The 22,671-nt window shown below is 42.3% G+C and overlaps 1 protein-coding gene across 1 annotated transcript; it reads right to left on the bottom strand.

Annotated features, from left to right (window-relative positions):
- Positions 1–10,163: 10,163 nt before the first annotated feature.
- VPS18 (VPS18 core subunit of CORVET and HOPS complexes) lies at positions 10,164–22,023 on the bottom strand. The gene is made up of 5 exons (XM_009569994.2): positions 21,843–22,023; positions 16,381–16,522; positions 16,118–16,209; positions 13,525–15,395; positions 10,164–12,783 (listed from the first exon to the last, which is right to left on the bottom strand). The coding sequence occupies exons 1-5, from the start codon at positions 21,931–21,933 to the stop codon at positions 12,055–12,057; spliced, it is 2,925 nt and encodes a 974-aa protein (XP_009568289.2). The 5' UTR covers positions 21,934–22,023; the 3' UTR covers positions 10,164–12,054.
- Positions 22,024–22,671: the final 648 nt, after the last annotated feature.

The following is a 22,671-nucleotide window of genomic DNA, read 5'->3' on the forward strand; positions in this document are numbered from 1 at the left end:
CCAGGGTAAAACAAAATTCTCCATAGAATCAAGTCCAGACTTCATAAAAACTCCATGTAGGTCTTGAACGAAGAAAGGGATTTCACAAAGTAAAGGGGATTGATGGAGATAAAAACTCCATGTAGGTCTTGAACGAAGAAAGGGATTTCACAAAGTAAAGGGGATTGATGGAGATTTGTCCACCATATCTACCAGCCCACCTGGAGACTAAATGGAGAACAGTCCAGCATTAGCACTTACTGCACATGTGTAAGGCTCCTTTTTGAGAAAGTCGTCAACCCAAATACTTTGCCAAAATTCACAGTGAATGGCCCCAAGATGATTTTGGGGCAAGCGTTACATGGCTTGTTTCATACAGGGATGGTTACTAATGAAAATGGTCTCAATGCAAATAGATTTCAAACAGTAAAAATCCATACTACAAATCTTGCACAGGAAACCAGCCAGTTATGAGGTATATCACTCCAGGAACAGTGCTCTAGAGTAAGTCAGAGAAGACTTCTTCCTGCAAGGACCCCAGAATAATTTAGATATAGACTTATGCATGGCAATAGTGCAGCTGTCTCAATGTACAAAGCAGCAGAATTTGGTTGAAGAACTCCACAACATGTGGAAGTGGAGTCATTTTCTCAGACTAGGCATTGAACACTGCAAAAGTGATGCTGGTCTGAGGATCTTCTAGTCTTGTGGCAGAGCTAGGGAAAACTGTCTTGAAAAAACAGAGAAGGGAAAGTATTCTTGACCCATTGGTTGGGTTATAGGTCTTGCTTACAAGAGATTCAATGTTCATTCCTAGCACTATGGGCACGATCTTCGGACTCTCTGGATAAAATCTTAAACCTGTCAGTGATGGAGAGTACGTGTATCTCAGAATTCTTAAGAGCAGCTGGAACAAATGGCTTCCTCTGCTACTATTTCTTTAACTCGAGAGAAGGTGCCCAGTTGTCCGACAGTGCAATCTTTGAGCCAGTAGAAATACGGAAAAAAAAAAAACAAAAACATGAAACCTGTTCACAAGCTGATTATTATGCAGATCAGCAATCGTTATCCTTTCTCTCATTACCTCAAATGCTTTCTGCCATCTGTTGGTAACAAACCTGCATCTGGCAGATTACCAGAGGAGCCATAATCAATGGGTAATTGGGGTAGAGGATTGTGTGGACAATCCTGGCAATGAAAGCACAGAAAAACTTACAGCAGGAGAAGGAAGTTTCCCTGTCACAATTGTAAGATCCTACACCCAGTGTTTCTCTGTTATTCTGACATAATTTCTTCTTGTGGGAAGAGTGTGGGGAGGGGGAGACACAGATCTGTCACAAGCAATGGGATTAATTATGCCAGCCCCTGTAATGATATCTCAAGCAAAAGGTTAATTTCCAACAGATTATGCCAGCAAGTGCTGCCAGGAGAGGCACAGGGCAGAGAAAGCACAAACACGCACAAGTTTGCTTTTCCACGGTTGCCTCTTAGAACCATCTGTTAATGATATGTAGAGGATGCTATGGACTCTTTCAAGTAATGTCTCCTAATTTAGTCTCTTAGTGCCTTCTGATAAGAAATCTTCAAAATATGTCCTCTGCAGGTTTTTCTCCTCCAGCTATGCATTCAGGGTCCTGCTCCAGTCCGCATAGTTCTTCCAAGATTGATTACAGAAGCTCAGATATAATATTTGCATTACTTCTTTGCTTCTGAAACAAAGCTTTTTTTTCAATTTAAAAAAAAATCACACTTACAAGTACTGAACTCCCATCAGAGACATACTGACAGATTTCAACTGAATTTCAGAATGAGGCAGAGCCACAAAGTTACTAGATTTCTACAAGTTTTGAGGGAAGCAGTGGCTTGGTGGAACAGAGAAACCCAGCTACTGCTTCCACTAAGGGAAAGCAAAGGGCAATTTACTGCTCTGCACTCCTGCTGTCAGCTGGCTGGTCAGTCAGCAAACACTTTGAGCTAGTCTGCACACATGTAGCTGCCAGGTGACCACCACTGCTGCCGTCCTTCTCTACCATGAGCACCCAGAAGGTGAGAGATGAAAGTTTAAGTGGAAATTGTAAAGACGTCTACGAATCAGACTTTACTTATTCACCTTTCAAAGCACTAATCAAAATAAAAACAGTACTGTACTGTTTGAAAGATCCAATCCATGCTGTCCACCCTTCTGCTGCTCTGCATAGACCCAAAGGGCAATTTCAACCAGGAAAATCTTCAAAGCATTTCACATAATAAATCAGAAGGCTAAGTACTCTCTCAAAACTAGATGGAAGGGGGTTTTGTTTTGGTTTGGTTTTTTTCTCACTGTGCCATGTTATATCTGCTTGCACTGGCCTCAGCAGCTGGAAAGTTACATACATAACATCTACTGCCAAGGCACCACCCCGGAGTGTTGCATTCACTGGAGCATGGAAGGAACAAGGAATTCTTGTAGTAAGTAAGAAAGCGGCCCAAAGAAAAGAAGGAAATTGAAATCGCTATAAATATCCAAATGCTGCCAATGCCCACGCATGCTGGGCTGGGATCCAAAGTAAACTGTTTTTGGGGCAGTAAGGAATCCTTATTAGGCACCTGAACATGTGAGAGCAGCACCAACACCCAAGTTAAGACGTTAACAAGACAGTGGCAGAAAAACAACATCCTCCAGTGATCTAATATCCAAGGCTGTTGTGATGAAAAAGTGAGAACATGAATCTTTACTATTCAAAGGAACTAAAAGGAGACAGAGGAACACAACTGAAACTTGGTTTTAGAAGCATGTTCCCAAGAGATATAGATCTTATTTCCTTCCTGCTATTAAAGGAAAGGGGTGACTTTGGTACGTATTGGACTACAGTTAGGCAGACAGCAACACCTCCATTTATGTAAATCCAACAACTTTTGGGGATTTTTTTGTTTTTTTTAAAATGCAGCAATGTCCCTGAAACACTGACATCTCCATCTAACATGCTGGTTTACATCCCCACAGACAGTACCCATCTGGGCACAATAACTTTTTTTAGGCTACTGACTTGGACTGCTACCATAACCCAGGGATTCCTTATGGTTTGTGACCCAATCATATAACTCAAAACTTTCACATAGGGAATAGAATTGAGCTGGGAGAGAGAGATTTGAAACACTATTTTGGGGGTTTGTTTCTGTTTTGAAATATGGATATTGTGTGACCTCATCTTGAAAGGGGGAAGAACTACCCAGCCTCTTCTGTGCAGGACTGGATAACTGTCAAAGGGAGGAATACTTTCTCCAGCCATCTTGAGCCTCCCATACACACTAATAGTGTTAGTCAGAAAGAAGGGGACACAGTGAAAAGCCAAATCCTCTTCAGCTGTCATTTGTGGCACTGGAAAAGCAGTGAAAAAATATTAAAAAAAAAAAATTAAATTCCAGACTCAGTTCTTTAACATGACCATGCTACTGTGGGCAATCTCTTTAGATTTTAATCTTAAATGTTGTTAAAACCACTATCCTATTGCTTCACAGCTTGGACAGCTCTGAACAGCTACACAGGGCAACTGAGAGGTGATGTTAATTCAAAGATATGACACTTAATTGTCCTACTGGCACCTTAGTGGTGACTCAGCTGTGTAAGCATTCAAGAGCATTTTAAGGATCCTGAGTATTTCAACACACAGGCAGGGGAGTTTAGGAAATAAAAGCACCTGAAAGCCAGGTATGACACTCAGTAGCATCTAGGAGAGTTGTTTATACATCCATAACCCTCTTGAATCCAAAGTATGCTCTGTCCTAGTCTCTAACAGCTCCTCATTCCACCAATGTAAGAAGTTTGTAGGTCATCCTCTGTGTCTGTTGCAAGTTATGAAATCTGACATACCTTTTCCCTCACAACCTTCTCCTGCTGCTCCTGTCTGCGACTCAAACAAAAGTAGCATACTCTTCAGGAACAGATCCGGCCAGAAGCAAGAATTTTCACAGCCTGTACTAACTCTGCTGAATCAAAATAAACACAACAAGCTACATTCCTCACACTACCCTGGTGCTGCTTTGGTCTATCTCCCATGTTTCATCTTCTGAAGCCTTGAAGTCAGCTGGCCTCTTGTTATCATCTCCACGTAATTCTCTTCCTTTGTTATTTTTCAAGCTTAGTGGCAGGGAGTTCCACTGTCCACCCCCTATTAACTCTTCTTATATTTAATATTCATGTCAGAATCAAACAGTTCTTTGCTAGAGCATTGAGGAGATAGGATGAAAGGAGTGAGTGGGAGACAGAGGTGGCTGCTGACCTGATGCCTGTCACAGTGACAGAAGAATTAATAAAAAGTACCTTTATTGACATAAAAGATGTCAAGTATCACACAGAAATGGCTCCACCGTCACTATTGATTCAGAGTCTTATATGGAAGCAGTCAGCTCCAGAAGTGTTCTGATTTTTGACGAATGGGCTAAGAGACCTCTCTGAACTTCTGCCCAAGGCCCTACCTGCAGATTTTGGCTGACTTACAGAGAGCATCCAGCAAGCTTGTTCTGGCATAGCAATACTCAGGTGGACTGAAGGACGAGCAGTAATGTATAGGAATTCTTCTGACTTCCTTATTTCAACTTAAGTTCATCCTGGACTTCTCAAATTACCGATTTTCTACAGAGCATAACACAGGGTATGACAAGATGACTGGCAGGCAAATAATCCACGCCTTTACTTTTGGCTCAGGTGCCACAGCATCAAGTAAGCAACTCCCTGTAACTCAAAGCTGCTGAAACGCAGTACCAAATCACTCAATTCCACAAAGTTACCACTTTCCAGTTACCTCTTCATAAGGGTATAAGGGTCCCTCAAGATTCTTCTGAAAAATCCTTACTACTTTTGTAACCACACTGCAGAGAAAAACAGCTGTCAGGGAATCAATGCTGATCCTAGACCAGCACAGAAATTATTGCCAAGGCTTGCTGACTGCTGAATACTGCTATACAACGGTGCACTTTGTAGCCTCTTAAAACTGGCTGTGTGTACAAGTACTAGGTAGATGCAGGATCACAAGACATTTCTCCATCAACAGCCAAAAACAAATTTAAGAAGATTGTACTCATAAACTAAAAGTCCATGTTAACTGATTTGCACCCACTCCAGCTCAGAGGGGACATTTCTGTCCTTCATGCTTTCCCTGAGAAGTCTGAAATGAAAGAAATTTCATAAAAAAAAAAAAAAAAGTTACTTCACAGCTTATACCTACTTCCTCACTGAGACTTTTCAACAGAATGAAAACAAACTCTGGCTTATTATGGAATGGATTTTCAGCATGTTACGTTTTTGTTAGATGTTTACTGTACTAAAATACTTTTTGCTTTGGAAACTCCACCACTGCAAGTCTTTGAAGCATATACAGAGGATTACCACAAGCAACCTTTCAGAAGAACATAGCAGAAAGATGACACGGTCCTAGTTGTTACAATCTCATTAACTGGCCAAGCAGGCAAGTGTTTGAGACAGACTGCAGAATACAGGGAAGTGCTTTTCTCCCAAAAAGGCTGCTTAGCAGAATGTACTGCTATAACACAAATGCAGATGTCACCCCGAGACAGTCACGCTGTGTCACACAGGCAAGTATTAAACAAAGAATTGGGACATCTAGGAGAGTCAGCCTCAACTATCAGTCTCCTCCCCAGCAACAACCTGCTCAGTCCTTTCAAACAGCATGAGCTGATCTACATTTATGGCCCTGTTTTCAAGCACGGTAACATATGGTTCAGCTACATGTGGATTATTTTATTTAGATCAACTATACACATTAGTGTTATCTTGATAGCTACTATAAGAAAAATTGGATAATAGCTATTTGATAAAATAGTGTTAATTAGCCGAAGACCAACCACTTCTGACTGCCCCTACCTTCAGATACTCTACTGGAGAGTATCTTTTTGTGCAGTGAAAAAGAGCAGCAGCCACCTAAAGCAGTTGGGGCAGCTGCTAATATTTTATCCCCTACAGACTCTACATGGACAAGGTCCTAAAAATGTAATACAGCATCCTTTGTGTTCCTTTTTGTCTGTGGCACTTGTAATTCATGCAAAGGCATTGGCCCAATATACACACCCTTGTGTACAAAGAGGAACAGAGTTGAAACATTAGAGATCAAAACACCAGATCTAGTCAGAGAAAACAACACAGTGCATCTTGTTTTAAACATGGGAAAATAAGAGAATATATATATAGGAGCAACTTTTTTTATTAATGCAGTTCCACCGTAAGAATTTATTTACTAGAAAATCTATTCAGTATGCCTACGCAATGAGTTGAAAAAAGCCTGTAGAATAACTGACTAATTGGAAAACACAGATGTCTGTTTAAGCACAGTCCAGCAGCCACCAAGTTCACTGCGTTCCGAAGATCATATTCCACGCCAAGTGACCACTACTTGTATTTCAGTTGCAGGAGTGGAGAATACCTACTTTTGGATACCAAACTATTGTTCAATCCTTTTCATATAAGCTGCCACCTACAATGAACCATTCAATATGGGGCATGAAATGAGCGGCAGGCTATGGTTCAGCTTCTCCCAAACATTTTCATTGCCAAAACCTGTACCAGTAGTATTCTCAGTTACAGATGAAGTAAACAATGTGTTAAACGAACTAAAGGCTAGCTCAAATCCTCTTCTGAAGACAACCTAGAGCCGACACAGCATCATAGAAGGAATATATGAACTGCTGTAAAGTGAGTAATGCCAAAATTATCACCTGATACACACCAGATACAGACTGTATATGCCTTTATAAAACAAGGGTATTATGTGTGTTTGGAACCCTGTGATGGAAATCTTTGTGCAGCAAGACAGCCTGATGTTGTACAGACACACCAGCTGTGCTTATTCCGACAACAAGCAAGCTCTGCATCTCAAGTGTTGAATTTAAAACAGCTCTACAACCACATCACAGGGCGATGAAACACACCCAGGAGGTCTCAACCCAACACCGACATGCTGCAAGTTGGAAATTGCCCTCTGCTGAGCTGCCCCACAATGACAGCGTAGGATCAGTTGTAGCTGCACTTTTAACCTTAGAGTGCTCCTGTAGCTTCTTTGTTCCTAAGCAACCAGTCTTACTCAAACAAGCTGTCTCCAATACCCCTGGCCACGGCAGAGAAGAAATGCCTGAGCTTTTTCCAGTTTCAACAGGCAGATCTAACAAGTTTGTTTAATCTTTTTCCCCTCCTTTCACCTGAAAGCAGCTGCAGGTCAGGTTCCTTTAAATCTCATACTACAAATAAGTAGCATGAAGACTTTCGATGAGATCTGGGAGTTAAAAACACGAAACACCAAGTTGAGGGAGAATTATCACAAGTCTCCAAAATCAGAGCAAGGGCACGAAGCTCAAATCCTAGAGGGATCATGAGGTGTAAAGTCAGGACTGAGTGTGATCAGAGACAGCAGACAGTTTAGTAGCTGAATCCATACACAACCCGCTGCAAATTTAAGGCACTCCCGTAACATTCCACTTTCAAGGACTAAGCTCTTCAATTTACCAAAATTCATATTCCAAAGGAAATGAGATTTTTTTTCCCTTCAGGACCTCATTGTGGAAAGTACAGATCCATCAATATCACACTCCACTGGGGAAGCTTCCCTGAAGTCAGATACATAAAGTTCAGCCAAATCACTTTATAGAAACCACCATTCTCTCCACTTTCTAGGGGATCCCTTCCTCCCCGTACAAAAAGGCTAGGAGATCCTGGCCAGCCTCTCTGCTTTGAGGATACCATAAGATTCTCTCAAAAACACTACACGTACCACAGTGAATCCCATGGTACTCCATCTATTCTGGAGAAAGAGATTTAATCCAACTGAATAAAACTAATAACAACTTAAAAAATCCAAATTTCTCTAAGTCTTGTACATTTCTAACCATAAATTACAGCTCAGCACACTTGTTGCAAAAATAGGCCCATTTTCAGTCTGTCTTCCTGGAACTCAGTACAGGGTTGTGGCATGAAGTGACACAAGGAACAACAGACTTCCCATCAATTCCCAGCAGAAACTAAGTACTTGCACTCGTAAACACAGTCTATACGCTGAAAGTGACAGTCATAGTGAATGGGAAGTACCCATTCCAAGAACTCCATGTCAATACATGACTACAATCTGACTTAAACTACAACATCTAATTTTGATGGAGTACAAAATGTTCCTACTCCTACTTGTCCCTTTATTGGAATTATGACCCCACAATTCCTAGACAAAAGCAAACATACTAACTTCTCTCTTTATGCAAGTCAGTGTCCAATATCATACTACAAACCCAGCTTCACTGGTGCTTTTGACAAAGCACACTAGATTTGAACTCAGGCAACTAAGAGGCTGTCTCACATTCACTACTACCATCTCCGCTGCTGAAACATTGTGAAGAGGAAGCAAGCAAAATGGTCAGACCAAGGCCACCAGATACCACAGCTGCAAGCCTCAGGATGATATCTCTAGAATTCACTACATCAGCTAAGTCTGTAGGAACTTATACTGTAATGCAATTAAACAAAAGAGGACTTATACTCATTTGTTAACACAATAAATATAGCTTTCGTGTTTCAAAACCTGGAAAACGTTGATCCATGTGCTGAAGTTGCCTTTTTTCTTTTTTTCAGCATCTTTCTCTCCAATAACTAACATATTGGTCCGTCTCCACCCTCCCCCAAAGACAGTGGGAACCTGCTTCAGTTCCTTGCCATTGGTACCGTTCTTCCTCCAGTTACAGAACACTCTTAGCTTCTCTACAGCAAACCTCAGTATTTAAGTGGACAGCAATGACATCTAGTGGCTTGTTAAGAAGTTGCCTTACTGGATTTCCAGCCCAGTCATTTGTTTTCAGAAAGTAGACAAAACACACAGCTGTCATCATTTCCATTGGCTTCCAACCACATAGAGAAAAATTCTCTACAAACTCTTCCATAACACACACCATTGTCTCCCCTAACTCACAGCATTTCACCAATTCTTTGCCCAAAGGCTACGAGAGGCGAGGGTAGCCCACACAAGTTTGCTTTAGGCCTTTTCTGCAAAACTATATTTCTTCAGTGTAAATCTAGCTACAGATATTTGTTCTGGGGGCTCTCACCCACCCTTTGGTTATGCCATTCTCTAGCTACATTAAACTAAATGGTAGAGGTTATGTGCACAGACAAGGACAAGGCCCAAGGCCACATCATTTGTAACAGCTGGTATACAATGTTCATTCACAGCTAAAAAAAAAAAAAAAAATTAAACATTCAAAGGACTGTTATTTCTAAAATGTAACTATGCTGAAATTACAAGGAGAAAAGATAAAAATGCTATTTTGAAACCAAAGAGGAAGTGATCTTGCAGATTAGATATATGGGAGAACACTAGGCAGTTCACTTCCCTCCACCTCCCCTAAAAAGCCCTCTTGCCTTTTTCACCGAGTTATACTATGAAACAGCCAAGAAGCACAGGTGAGTGGTTACTGAAACTTTGGAAGCACGTGACAATGTAAGGAAATTTCAGAAGATACCTTTATGTAGCTTCCTGTGCTACTGGTGCTAGCCCTTTAATCACTGCTGGACTCTGCAAGCATTAACACACTCCAAAGCCTTGACAGTGAATGCCGTTAAAGATTTTTCAATTAACAATAGTGAGGAAGCATGAGATTTGTGGTATATGTATCTGGCGCACAAGCCTACAACCCTCAGAGAATGTCACATACTAGTCATTTAAACACAAAAATCCAGTTTAGTTAACTCAGAAATATTAATACTCAAGACTAGCAGGTTCTTGAGGTCCCTTCCCTACCGCCCCGTGTCAGGGAGGGGTTTCTTTACTTGCTATGCCTCAGACACATGCTTCCTCCAATATTATGGATGAGCAGATAGATCTCCCGGGAATTATCTATGTGCAAACAAAATAGATAATCTTCAGATCACAATAGAAACGATGCAGCTGTTCTGTAACACTAATAGGAAAAGAGTAGAGGACTATAACAATTCCAATATATCACAAAAGCACCCCGTAAAAAAAAAAACAAAACAAAAAAAAAGTAAAGAGATGTAACAAGTAGTAAGACTATCTCCAAGAAAATAAATAACTTTAAATTACCCCTTGCATGAGAATGAGTTGCTACTCATGTTTCTGCTAAAAAGCAGAAAAATAGTCACTTGCCTTTGAGCAGATATTGCTTTGGGTGGGGGGAGGTTTCTTTATAATGACATATATGACCTTAAATATCGCACTGATTACATAAAAAGTTGATCATTCGGGAGTGGCCAGGTATAACAGGTTTAATGCTGAACTTCAAAAGACATCACATTTAGTTTTCATTACAAATTCTTCTGGCAGACCCATTGATTTATTCAGAGCAGAAGGCTGTTCAGAGAAAACTACAGCACATGGGGTTTCTGAACCATTCCTTGACAGAACCACTGAAGGAGTGGTTTCTGATAAGGCAGCAACAAACAGTACCAGGTGGTAATAAGACTGCCTATCCCATGGCTCCAACAATGAAAAGTGGATTAAAAAAGGAGATTTCAAAGCCTACTGTCAACTCTGGTTTTTATTTACTCATGTCATTTTACATAGATAAAATTAATTCATTCCAGGCTGAAGCTCCTGTGTATGTTCTTCTGGAGCTCTGATGGTTATCAAAATTCTTAGGCCAGCTCCTTGAGGAAACTGACATATTCTTTTTCAACGATGTGAAGACTCATTTCTACAACCATATGAAGAGGGTAAGTGACTAGCGGATCAAGCAATACTCAAGACAAGCACACACATTCATATGAAAGAACTGAAGGTTGTTCAGAAGACAGCATTTTCTATTGCCTTAATTACAAGAATCATCATTTTTCATTTACATCATTCCCTTCTTCTGCCAATTACTAACTTTGTGATTCAGCCCCAAGCAGCAGAACTTCATTAAAATGTTAGTTTCTTCAAAAATAAAACAAGGAACCCTTGCTAAATCGCTAAAGAAAATTTTTTGTTCCCTCAACCGCAAAGTAGTCATCATCATTTAGGAAGAATTTTCCAAGTAAGAGCAGGAGACAGAAACACTGATCTGCAGCCACCTCCAGAAAGCATCAAATACTGTCAGGAAGGTAAAAGACCACCTGATCATGAAGTACTGGCCTCAAATGGCAAAGCAAATTTCACACCAACAGAACTTTTCAGTAGTCTACCCTTGAAGGAACCTATGACAAGATCTCTAGTGCTTAAGTGCAGCTTGAAGAGGACCACAGCAGAACAATACAAATCAGCTGTGTTCCTGTTTGCAGAGTATCAGCTGAAACGTTACTACTACATATATCAATTTTGTTTTGCAGCGAAGACAAAACCAAGATCCACTATACAAAGACAATCATGGTAGAAATAGGATGGAGAGAGGCAAGAAGGAGTGAACAGGCTAGGAAGCATTGGGAGAAACAAAGTGAAGAGTACCTAGAGAAAATTCAAATGCACAGGCTTGTCCATAAAGCTTGTGGGAAAGAATTATACACCTTAAATTGCAGGTAAATGACACTCCTGCTTGAGAATCACACACATTCTTATATTATATTGTGTAGAAACATGTATTTCTGTAGCATGATGTTTACAAAAAATATATGCATTTGTCCTTTCATGTTCTTTCCATGTATGTGGTTGTACACTCATAGCAAAAAAGGAAACAGAAAGCAGTTCTAGCTTTCAAAATGATGATTGAAGATACACCACTTAGTGTTCTTCACTACCTTTCTCTTTAAGCTTCTTTTCACGAAAACAAATACCACACAACAGGGAATACACATCATAGGCTGTTCCCATTTCCTTCTGGACAACAAGGCACTCCACTAGCTTTACACTGAGAACCTTGGGAAAACTGCAAGCAGCAAGCACCTGCTAAAAATATTCTAGTAGGTTAGCTCTAACTATTGTTCAAGTTCTCAATTATACCTATATCTCCCTGGTTTCAAGACTAGCTCTCCGTAATCAGGATAACATGATCCCACTAAGTTGCCCTGAAGTTCCACAAAAGCCACTGAGTTCCTGCTTCTGGAGGTTATATTCCCACTGCAGAAGCTTCACAAGTTGTGAACAAAACTAGTTTGGTGCATTCAGGTTTGGAAAACTACAGCCAGCTCTGCATCTCCTCTTCATACTTTTGGGGATCAATAAAAGGCTTGTCAATGGACCGGATCATCAGCTCACCACAGTACACACATTCAGCTGCCACAATGTCATCAATGTCAGCTTTGATCTGTTCCCGGCTCTGCTGCCCTTTCCCCAGGCTAATGGTATCTGTGTCCTTGGGACGATGGTGGCTCTTGGATGGCTGACTGGCAGCTGCCAGCTTTTTCTGAAGATCTTCAAGTTTTGCTTGCTTATAGGCAGGAAGATTTGGGAAAACTGCTTGGAGGAGACAGTCATAATGGAACATGTGACCACACAGAAAAAGGTAAAATGGGCGGTTTAGAAGTGGAAAGTCACAAGCAGCACATTTTTCCTGAGGCTCCACAGAGCCATACTTATTTCTCATTTCCTGGATGTCCTCTCTGATTCTCTTGGCACTCTGTGTGGCTTCCTCCATCTCCCTTTTCAGCTCCTCAATGTGCTTGTTGTAGTCCTCCAGGGAGTTACAGATCGCCTCCTTAAAATGATCAATAGTGACAAAGTCTGGAAAGAATGGCAAGACATCTTCAATCTTCAGCAGGGCACAGCTAGAGAGGCAAGCCATTGCCTTCTTGACATCCTTCTCCTCCTGAACAACATGGCAAGCAATCTTTAACCAGAGCTTCTTGCGGAGCTCCTCATCATCTTCAGGGAGATCTGCACAGGACTTGGCAAGATCAACATCCACCTAGAAGATGGACAGACAAGGAATGTGAGTTAAGCTTCCCTCTTTGTTTATCCACCATTTAATTTCAAAGCCTGCTGTCCATCATAGCAATGGAAGTTTTCTGTTAATGCCTGCTATCTCATTGTCTAGGGCTACACTACTGACCTCCTCCTTGTTTAGAGGTCAAACGCCTCTTCTTTCCACCAGTATTACTGTCTAAAGATTTGCTTGCTATCCAGCAGAAAACAGCAAAGCCCAGCACTAGAATAAGGGCAAATCCACGTTACAGTAGCTTTGCTGACCACACATTTCAGCAAAGACATAGCAATGCCAACAGAAATAATTCCAACACCTCCCCGGAGCTCAGACTAAGTTGACAAAGCCATTCTTCAGTGATAATTATCACAGCTAAGAGCAGGAAGTAATTAGAAACCTTAGCAACAGCTATACACGACTTGCATAAATGCAGATATGTTAAAGGTGTTTTATGATAGAGACTGACGTTAAGACAGACAGTACTCCCCTTCGCACTTCCTGTGCCCCTACCCTCAATTATGGCTTGTCGCAGTCAGCTGTCTACTTAAAACAACCGTGAAAGCACAGAAGTATATTAACAGAGACAGGTCTTTCTTCCTAGACTTAGCTGCACAGCTCCTGTACTCATGAGTCTGTCTAGCTCCTCTCAATGCTTGGTGGTTCAAGATAACTTGAACAGGCTGCATTCTTATACATCATAGTACACACGCACAGACACGGGCATACCTGTAAGGCAAGATCCACAGCCTCCTCATATAATTCCATCACTTTGTAAATATGGACACACGCACGGTGATGCCCATGCTCTGCACACAGGCGCAATGCATACTTCAGGTCATAGTGGATCCTGTTTGGGTTGGTTCCTGCTTGCTCCAGGTATGATAGCAGTGAGTCTGGCCGACACAAAGCATAAAGAGATAATAGGTAGTTGTGAATGGCTTGCTGGGTTTCCTCCAATTGACAGACACAGAATTCCATATATCTAATGGCTTCATTGATCTGCTGGGTGCTGGCACTCTGGCTATAGTTAACAAGGGCTGGAATGAGGTTCCTGGCATCCAGTCTAGAGCCCATAGAAATCCAAGCATCAACTACTTTCTTGGGAATATGCTGGATGAGGACTGGAGAGAATTTATAGAATAGCTTCTCATCTCTGTGCCTGGACAGCACATTTAGAGCTTCGTCGTATTCATCATGCTGGCAGTGGTGAGCCACTACACGCTCATAGTCCTGCATGATCACTGCAAAGTAGACCATGTGCTCCGTGTCCCCATGGCTTGCCAACAGCTCATAAATAGATGCCCGGTTATTAAACAGACAGTCTTTGTTTTTAGGACTGCTTAGGAAAGTGCGAAACTTCTCCCGTGTATCCAAATAGAGATTTCGCTGTGAGGGATCTCCTTCCAATATACCTAGCCAGTTCAGGTACAGCTCCGTTAACCATGTGGTCAGCAGAGTTGTCTGTGTCTTCTCAGAAGGCTTTAAGTTACTTAGCTTCTTAATCAGAAACTCCATCAGGGCCTCTTCTTGCTTGGCTTCAATGAACTTAAGGGCAATTTCCTCAAAGTAGTTCTGGGTCAGTGCATAACATTTGGCACTGTCTAGATACCTTTTGTTTTGGAAGCAGTGCTCTGCCTCTTTTGCCAGCACAATGTCTAGGCATTCGGGACGGTCTTTACAATACTCTTTGGCTAAATCAAATTTATTCATATTCATATACATCTTCCATACATCCCTAGATTCTCGCTGGACGTGGTAGCGGAACACTACTTTTTCAGTGTGGATCCATATCTGCTGTACTGTGGGATCTTTGATCATGCGCGTCAGTAAGCCAAACTTTTCCAGGAACAGATCTTGAAAAACAACCTGCCCATTCAGAGTGCATACAGCCTTCACCCGATCAGGCAGCAGCAACAGGAAGTGGAACTGGGTAAGTACAATAGATATTGGCTTATTCACAGTTATGTCAATATCAGAAGGATAAACCCAGACCCGTTCATCACTCAAAATTGAATCAGGACGGCTATAGTCCAATGTACCATATAAAACACCATTTCCCATCATCCAAGCAAAGGAGCGTGGGTTGGAACGCAGTTTCGGGGTGTAAAAGGCTATCTCACTGAAACCAAAGCTGGCTGGAAACTCCCGGAAGCTGGGCAAATGGTCAGCATGCATAGCAAATATGGAGCTGAAACCTTGCTGCTCTGTCCCTTCTGGCACTTTGCCGACAAACTGGAAAAGTCTCTTTCGAGTGGTGGCTATAATAAAAAATTTCCCTTCCATCCCTCGTTCAATCTCCAAGCAGCAGACTGGGGCAGGTCCTGATTCCTCCTCCAGGGTGTAGACCTGTCGGAAGTACTGGTCGGGATTAGTGCTGAAGAGGCCTCCCTCACTGACAGAGATTTCAGCCTCATAGATCTGCCCCTGGGCTGTCCCCACCAGGATAGGCCCTGTGTTGGTCTCTGAACCAAGAAATTTGTTCCAACCTACACTTTCAATCAAATGGCCTTTCCAGCGGGAGAGCGCTCGCACTTTCTGAACACTTCTGTTCAGGTAAAGGCATTCACTGGTGTTCATAGCAATCAGGAGATGAGAGCCTGCCAACAGGAGAGGGGAATGGAAAGGAGAGAACAAATTAACGCTGTGCATAAGCAACCTAAATTCCTGAGGCTTCTAATCCTTACATTTGATAAACTCCAATATCAAAATACTTAATCCAAGACTTTCCCAGACATTCATAGGAACATGTGGGATTTCCATGCTGGATCAGAATGGTATGCCTATGTTGGAAACTTAAACTACTAGTCCCAGAGAATTCAGAAAGAAGTTATTCTTCCATTTCAACAAGTGTTATGAAGACAAAATTCCCAGAGTTCTCTCTTGTTCCTGGCAACTGGTGATAGATATGAGTATCTCTTTCAAAATTTTTGGCTTCTAAAATCAGACAAGGCTACACTGAGCTGCAGACGTTTCACAGTCCTTAAAAAAATTATTATGCAAACACACACAGCACAGGGTGACTGCAAAGATTGTTTTATTGGTTTTAGCAGCCTTGCCCAGAATGGCCTAATTGCACATGTTCGTTTCAGACAGTTAAAAAGCAACAACATACACATAACAAGCCAGGTTTTTTTTCTAATAGTACAGGGACAAATCAGTAGGCAGAGCCCCGGGCAATGGAGTCCTGCCCACAGAAGTACCACCTGTTCTCCTTATTTACAGAACAGATAATGAACTCCTTCACCAATGCCTGTTATACACATTCAAATGCACCTGCTGCCAACCAGAGTCAGTAAATATACATAGTACATTGCCTCACCTGTGTGGTCCAAAAACATCTTGTAGACTTTCGCTTCATCTTTGCGTCCTAGCTCTACCTGATTAGGCTCATCTGGCTTCCCAAGATCAATCCTGCAAAGAGAAACCATGACAGCATGCTTCCAACAAAAGTTCAAGTAGACATAACTGCTGTTTTCCATACTGGGTTCATGGCTTCTTATCCCGTTTGTGGTTGCAAATTCTCTAGCAACTTAAGGGAAAAAAAAGAAGCAAGCAATAACTTCTGGTCTCTGCCAGCATTACCTGAGAAGGGTATCTTTGCCAAGGCTCATACAGAGCTGGTTAGAGGAGACCACTAAGCTGTTAATTTTCTCTGGAGGTGCAAAATCAATCCTTTGCTTGTTAAATATAGGTGTTTCCTTCTCCAGTCGTGCATTCACAAATCCTGGAGAAAGAACATGAATACTTAAAAACAAAACAAGGCAAAACCTACAACAACCACTCCCCACCACATCAAAATGTAACCTAAAGGACTAGAAAGATCATCGTCGCCTGCTCCAAGTTATACTGAAAAGGGATTATGCTCCATTGAGCATAAACACAGAAAGCAGCACTTGCATAGATACATATAACAGCAAAGAAAAGCAGTAATATGCTTTACTGTCTTGTCACAGAACTGCAAACTTCTCATATTAATTTGAAAGCACACAAAATTCCAGTGGAAACCACAAAACCATCACAAAAACTACATAAAAAGCTGAAAATGAGGGTAATTTGTTTTCCTGCACTGACAGTTTATTTGTTCAAGACAGGAAAGAATGGCTGGTATTGCATAAGACACAAAGAGGGCTCTGGTTTGACACTCACATACAAGCTACCCAGGAGACCACTGTGGCACTAACTGAAATGTATTTCTCTCTTAGTCCATGTCAGAATTGAATGAGATACCACCCGTGACATCCATCATTCACAAGCTAAAGCTATTTTTAAAACCATGTGTTATTTTGTATCCATGCAGCAGACTTTGTCATAGAAAGAAGTGTGTTGGATTATTTGCTGTAGTGAACACAGCCAGAGGTCACAATGATGCTTTTACCATAACCCTATTTTACCAATCATAACACTATCCTAATTGCAACTTCACAGTTGTTGCTGGAAGGCCTGTGAACTACTCATTAGAGCCAAAATAATAACCAAGACCTGGTGATTGCTGGATCAATGCTCCGATTTCAGTATAAATTGTTTCCTGAGACAAAGCCCACTCATAGTAGTTTACCGTTTCATGGCAAATCCCAAGATGGAGCCAGACTAACCCAATGCTCAGATCCTTTCAAAAACCATGCCTGGAAAGCTGAGGTTTGACAAGAAATGGCCGCTTTGCAGGACACGTGTCGCTTTTTAAGCCCAACCATGCAAACCTGACTGAAAATGAAATTAAACTGAACTCAAAACAGGAATATGTACAATTAGCAAGTTAGCTCATGGGACTAAGTAAGTATTCAGCTAGTCTGTCTCATCCCAACCAGCCTGGGCAATATGGCACATTAAGGGATTACTTATGAATACTATCTATGTGGGAAAGGCAGAGAATGAAGGTCTGATTTGAGGAAAGTGATGTATTTCTGCAGAAATATGTAACTAACTAAAAATTAAAGGCCTATTGCTTCAAAAGCCTCTTATGATCTTCAGTGCAGATGCGCAAAGCATAAGATATAGTTCAAACACTTAAGACTTGTTTCTTCGGCTACAACAAAAGCAAACCCCCAGACAAGTGGCAAGTGGTCAAAAAACTGAAACTTTTACGACGAGTAAACCTGTGGCAGCACAGAGAAGCAGCATGACAGATGTAGTTTTTATTTGGGATGGGTAGACCTTTGTATCCAAAACCATGGGACTTGCAGAGACCGTGCCATTCTAGTCATAAATGAGGACTGCATGCTTTGTGGTCTTCCTATGAGGAAGCAAAAACCTACAAAAGAGCTCAGACCTGCCAGTGACCTGCAAAATAAGAAGACATTCATAGACCACCAAATTCAAGTGATGGTACTCATCAGCAAAATCCTGGAACATATGTGTATCCATAAACAGATCTTATCACAAAGTTTCATCCATATCTCTCCCATGAGACAAGTTTTCCCAGTGACCAAATTTCCCAAATGCACAAACTCTTACATAACCCTCTGACAACGAAAAAACCAGAGGATCTCAGTCTGACCACATCGCCTCAAGCCAGAAAGCATGACTGACTGATATATTGCTAGGTTAACCCACTGCTTCATTCCACATGCAAGTGAAGGACTTCTAAAGCAAGCACATCCATACAGCCATTGGTCTGGACAATAAGATTAAAACTGAAAAGAGCTATAGCAAGTTAAGGCCAGTCATGGCCAAAGTAGCTAACTAGAAAGATGTAAACCTAAAGAAAAAAAAAAAAAACCCAAAACATCTTGGGATTGTACCTCAGGAGAAAAGGCTGCACAGGCCTGACACTCCCCAGACTGTGGCTAGCAGCACCACTTCAAAGCACACTCAATACCTATAACCTCCCACAAATCATCTGGAAAAAAATCTAATTCCAGCCCTGTTGAAAAGGCCAGTGCAGTTGCAGAAAGCAGCCTACTAACACTGCAAATCCTTTAAATGTCTGTTCCACCCATGCCTTCTCCTTGCCTCTGCCTTAATACTAAACCAGCTGTGGATTAAAGGACCCCTGTTTTAGAGGAAAGATGAACATGCAAAAAGAGACAAAGCAACCACAAATAGAGTAGGCAGCCTTCTGCTCAGCACGTGTATTTTTTTCTTACATATTGATCCACATCTTAAACATTACCCACTTAAGCAAATGTGCACTCCTTTATCTCCATTTAAGCCATATCCATTTTCCATTTCATGTTCGTCATTTCACATTAAGGAGCTGCTGGTATGAACTGCAGTTCAAAACACGTAGACAAAGCTCCCATGATGTCCAATAAATACAAATAAATATTTATATAAATAAAAAGAAGGATTACTGTGATCGGGGAAAAAAAACACGTGCCAACAGATCTCCAAGTCACATTCATTCAGGAAATCTTGATCTTTTTTCAGATTGCTACCAGGCAAAACAAGGTTGACTGAGACAGCAAGGAAACTCAAAAAGGGAACAACTCGCATCTATACACAGGTAGCAATTTTGAGCTGCGGTGGGCTTGTTTGTGTTTCTTTTGTTTTGGTTGGTTGGGGTTTTCTTTTTATTCAGTCATAGTTCAAGTCAGCGGATTGGACTCCAGCGTTCTGGACTCTCTAGGACTATATCTATTACAATTATAAGAACTCCAAGATTTTAACTAGTATCCATACCAGGAGAAGATTTACTTCTTTACCTTACAGTTCTCTATACAAAGAGGATGCCTATTTTATAACATACATTCCTTTCAGCCAGCTTCTTCATCCTGACCTTAAAGACTCTCTTCTTTTGAAGTGAGATCCTACTGCAGTGATGTGTGAAAGCAGCGTTACCCATCTTGATTTCTGGGCAAATCTGCATGTTTCCATTGAGTTTTCAATTTGTTCGAAGATCTAACATTACAACATCAGTCAGGTCTAGTGCCTCAAAGTAGGTCTTTTCATGCTGGCACTGCAGTTCTTAAAAGCCTGCTCTGCAGCAGTACTTTGGATTGGCAATCAAACCACTGCTTGGTTATCTACAACTTCGAGCACCTGCAGTTTAACAAGCACAGGAAACTACTAACTGAACCAGAAGAATAAGTTTTAATACGTTCCAAAATTTCCAACTTAAAACTTTAGGGCTGTTTTCAAGAAGTTAACTATTTACTTGCATCTTTTTCCAAAATCAATTTGCTTAAACTTCAGATTCTTCACAACTTCTACCAGCTCAAGTTTTGTTCAAAATCACCAGTGCAGTCTGATTTAAGAATAATTAAAATCCTGATTAGTCTGTGCCTTTGCAATTAAGCAGTTTCCAAAACTTCCTTTTCTAGCATCGACTGTCAGCAAACAGGTAGATTTCTCAACTGTAGACAACCATCACTGAAGAAGGCACTGCAGCAGTCAAGAAGAAAAACCAGGTCCTTGAAAAACTGCTTTCAGTGAGATGGCTTGTCCTAACACTGCTTTGCACACCACCTATTCAGGACACTTATTCGTTATTTAGCATTACACAACAAAATACCTACAAACATGGGGAACATATCTACTTCAGCACCTAGACATGGAGTAATTCTGTCTGTGTATTTATGATTAATAGTATACATAGTATGACATAATTCATCAATTCTTGCCACATGTATAAACCTCACAACCTGGTTTACCCCAAGGTTAACAGCAGGTAACACTATATGAGGAAAAAACAACTTGAAAGACTGTGTCCATACAGTTTCAAACTCGTAACTAAGAAATGCGAGTGCTGCACAGCAGCTGGTACTACCATGACAATACCAGTTAGAACAGAATCCTCTCATAACTTATATTTCCCTGCCACACTCAATAAAATATTGTGAGGTGGTGTCTAAGAGTGAACAGTTATTGAATCTAATAAACCTTGAGTGTATCATGGAACATACCAGTCATTTGTTTGCTTTCTCTCACATGAAAAAAACAACTGACTGGTCATCTCACCTTTACGTTACATTGATTGTACACCTTCCCAAACAGCACAGTATACCAAAGTTTCACAGACCTTGACAGAAAAATTTAATAGTAATATAGAATGCTCTCTTGGTAATCTACAGCAGCAAAGGTGCCATCCTGTAGTCAGCCTAAGGGAAACATTCCAAACAACGAAGCCTTTGGCAAACTGTCCCTGCGTCAGGAAACTAACCCCATTCAGGTACAGTTGTGCACATAGCCAGAATACCATGTGCTGTAACAGCTGGGTTCCTCAGAGAGGAGAAAAAAACAGAAAAAAAGAAAAAAAGGGAAGGAAAAAACAAAAAAGGGAGGAGGGATGGGAAGCAAGCTGATAAAATTATCTCAGATAATTACCACAGCTCTGAACTGAGTAGTGCTGAGGCGTGTCTATGATTTGTGACTATGAAGGCACGTCACTTCGTGTACACATGCTTCTACCACACATCACTTCATGGCACATGGGGTTACGGCCTTATGAAGCTCTACCACAGACAACAAGCTCATCGATTTTGCTAAGGCAGCCTGCATCACACCCTAAGCTTCACCAGGATCCAAGTGTTCCCCGAGTCAAAAGATGTCACACAGGAAATCACACAGGTGAATGACATAGATGCACACAGTGATATACCTTTCCCCAGGCACAATCGTAGAATCGCCTGGTTGGAAAAGACCTCCAAGATCGTCGAGTCTGACCGTACTTGCCCACTACTAAACCATATTCCTGAGTACTTCATCTACACATCTTTTAAGCACCTCCCTGGTCAGTCTGTGCCAGTGCCCAATAACCCTTTTCGTTAACAAACTTCTCTCGATGCCCAATCTGAACCTTCCCAGTGCAATCTGAGGCCATTCCCTCTCGTCCTATCGCCTGTCACTCGGGACAAGAGACCAACACCCACCTCGCTACAACAAGGGTACAATTCCCACGCCTGAAGTGCCCTACTCCCCTCATCCCGCCCCGAACGACCGAGCTGTCCCCTTGCTTGCTCCCTCTCAGCAGGCAGGTCCGCAGCTGAGCTCCAGCAGGGGAGGACCCCGAGTCCGGGGCCGGGCCCCCAGCCGAGGACACAACATGTCCGGGGCCCAGGTGCGCCCGCAGCTCCGCGCTGCCTGCAGAGGCCGGCCCGGGCACCTACCGGAGTGCGGGATGCCCACGCTGGCGCGGCTCTGCTGCAAGGAGGCGGAGCGGTACAAGGAATCCTCGTACTCATCCAGGATGGAGGCCATGATTGCCAAGACCCCCCTCGGCGCCCCAAGCGCGCGCACACCGCTTCCACCTCCGCCGCTCAGCTGACCCGCGTCACATGACAGTCCCGCCTCCTTGTCGGCGTCACGTGACAGCGCCACCTCCTCTTCGCGTCACGTGGCCGTGCGGCCTCGCGTGTTTCTCGCGCGTCTCCCGTGGCGAGTCCTGGAATCGTGGAATCAGCAGGTTGGCAAAGACCTCTTGGATCATCGAGTCCAACCATTCCTATCTGCCACTAAACCATGTCCCTGAGCACCTTGTCTAACCGTCTTTTAAATACCTCCAGGGATGGCAACTCAACCACCTCCCTGGACAGCCTCTGCCAGTGCCCAGTGACCTTTTCTGTGAAAGATTTCTTCTTGGTATCCAGCCTGAACCTCCCCTGGCACAGCTTGAGGCCATTCCCTCTTGTCCTATCACCTGACACTAGGGAGAAGAGGCCAGCACCCACCTCTCTACAACCTCCTTTCAGGTAGTTGTAGAGAGCAGTAAGGTCTTCCCTCAGCCTCCTCAAGGCTAAACAACCCCAGTTCCCTCAGCTGCTCCTTGTAAGACTTGTTCTCCAGCTTCGTTGCTCTTCTCTGCTTCCCTGCTTAAAATGGTGATGGGAAGGCAACTCGGTCTGGTCACAGACACGACTCTCGTGTGCCTCCTAATACCCCACAGGCAGCCAATCAGGCTGTACCCCTGCTTTGATGTGTTGGGGTGCGTGCACACAC

Source organism: Cuculus canorus, chromosome 5 (assembly GCF_017976375.1).
Source record: "Cuculus canorus isolate bCucCan1 chromosome 5, bCucCan1.pri, whole genome shotgun sequence".
Lineage (NCBI taxonomy): Eukaryota > Metazoa > Chordata > Aves > Cuculiformes > Cuculidae > Cuculus > Cuculus canorus.

Excerpts from the sequence above, each read along its gene's own strand:
- VPS18 (XM_009569994.2), bottom strand. The coding sequence starts at position 21,933 with ATGGCCTCCATCCTGGATGAGTACGAGGATTCCTTGTACCGCTCCGCC. Across the intron at positions 16,523-21,842 it reads CGTGGGCATCCCGCACTCCG|GATTTGTGAATGCACGACTG; the intron begins GTAGGTGCCCGG and ends TTCTTTCTCCAG. Across the intron at positions 12,784-13,524 it reads CTGTGGATCTTGCCTTACAG|GTGGATGTTGATCTTGCCAA; the intron begins GTATGCCCGTGT and ends TCCATCTTCTAG.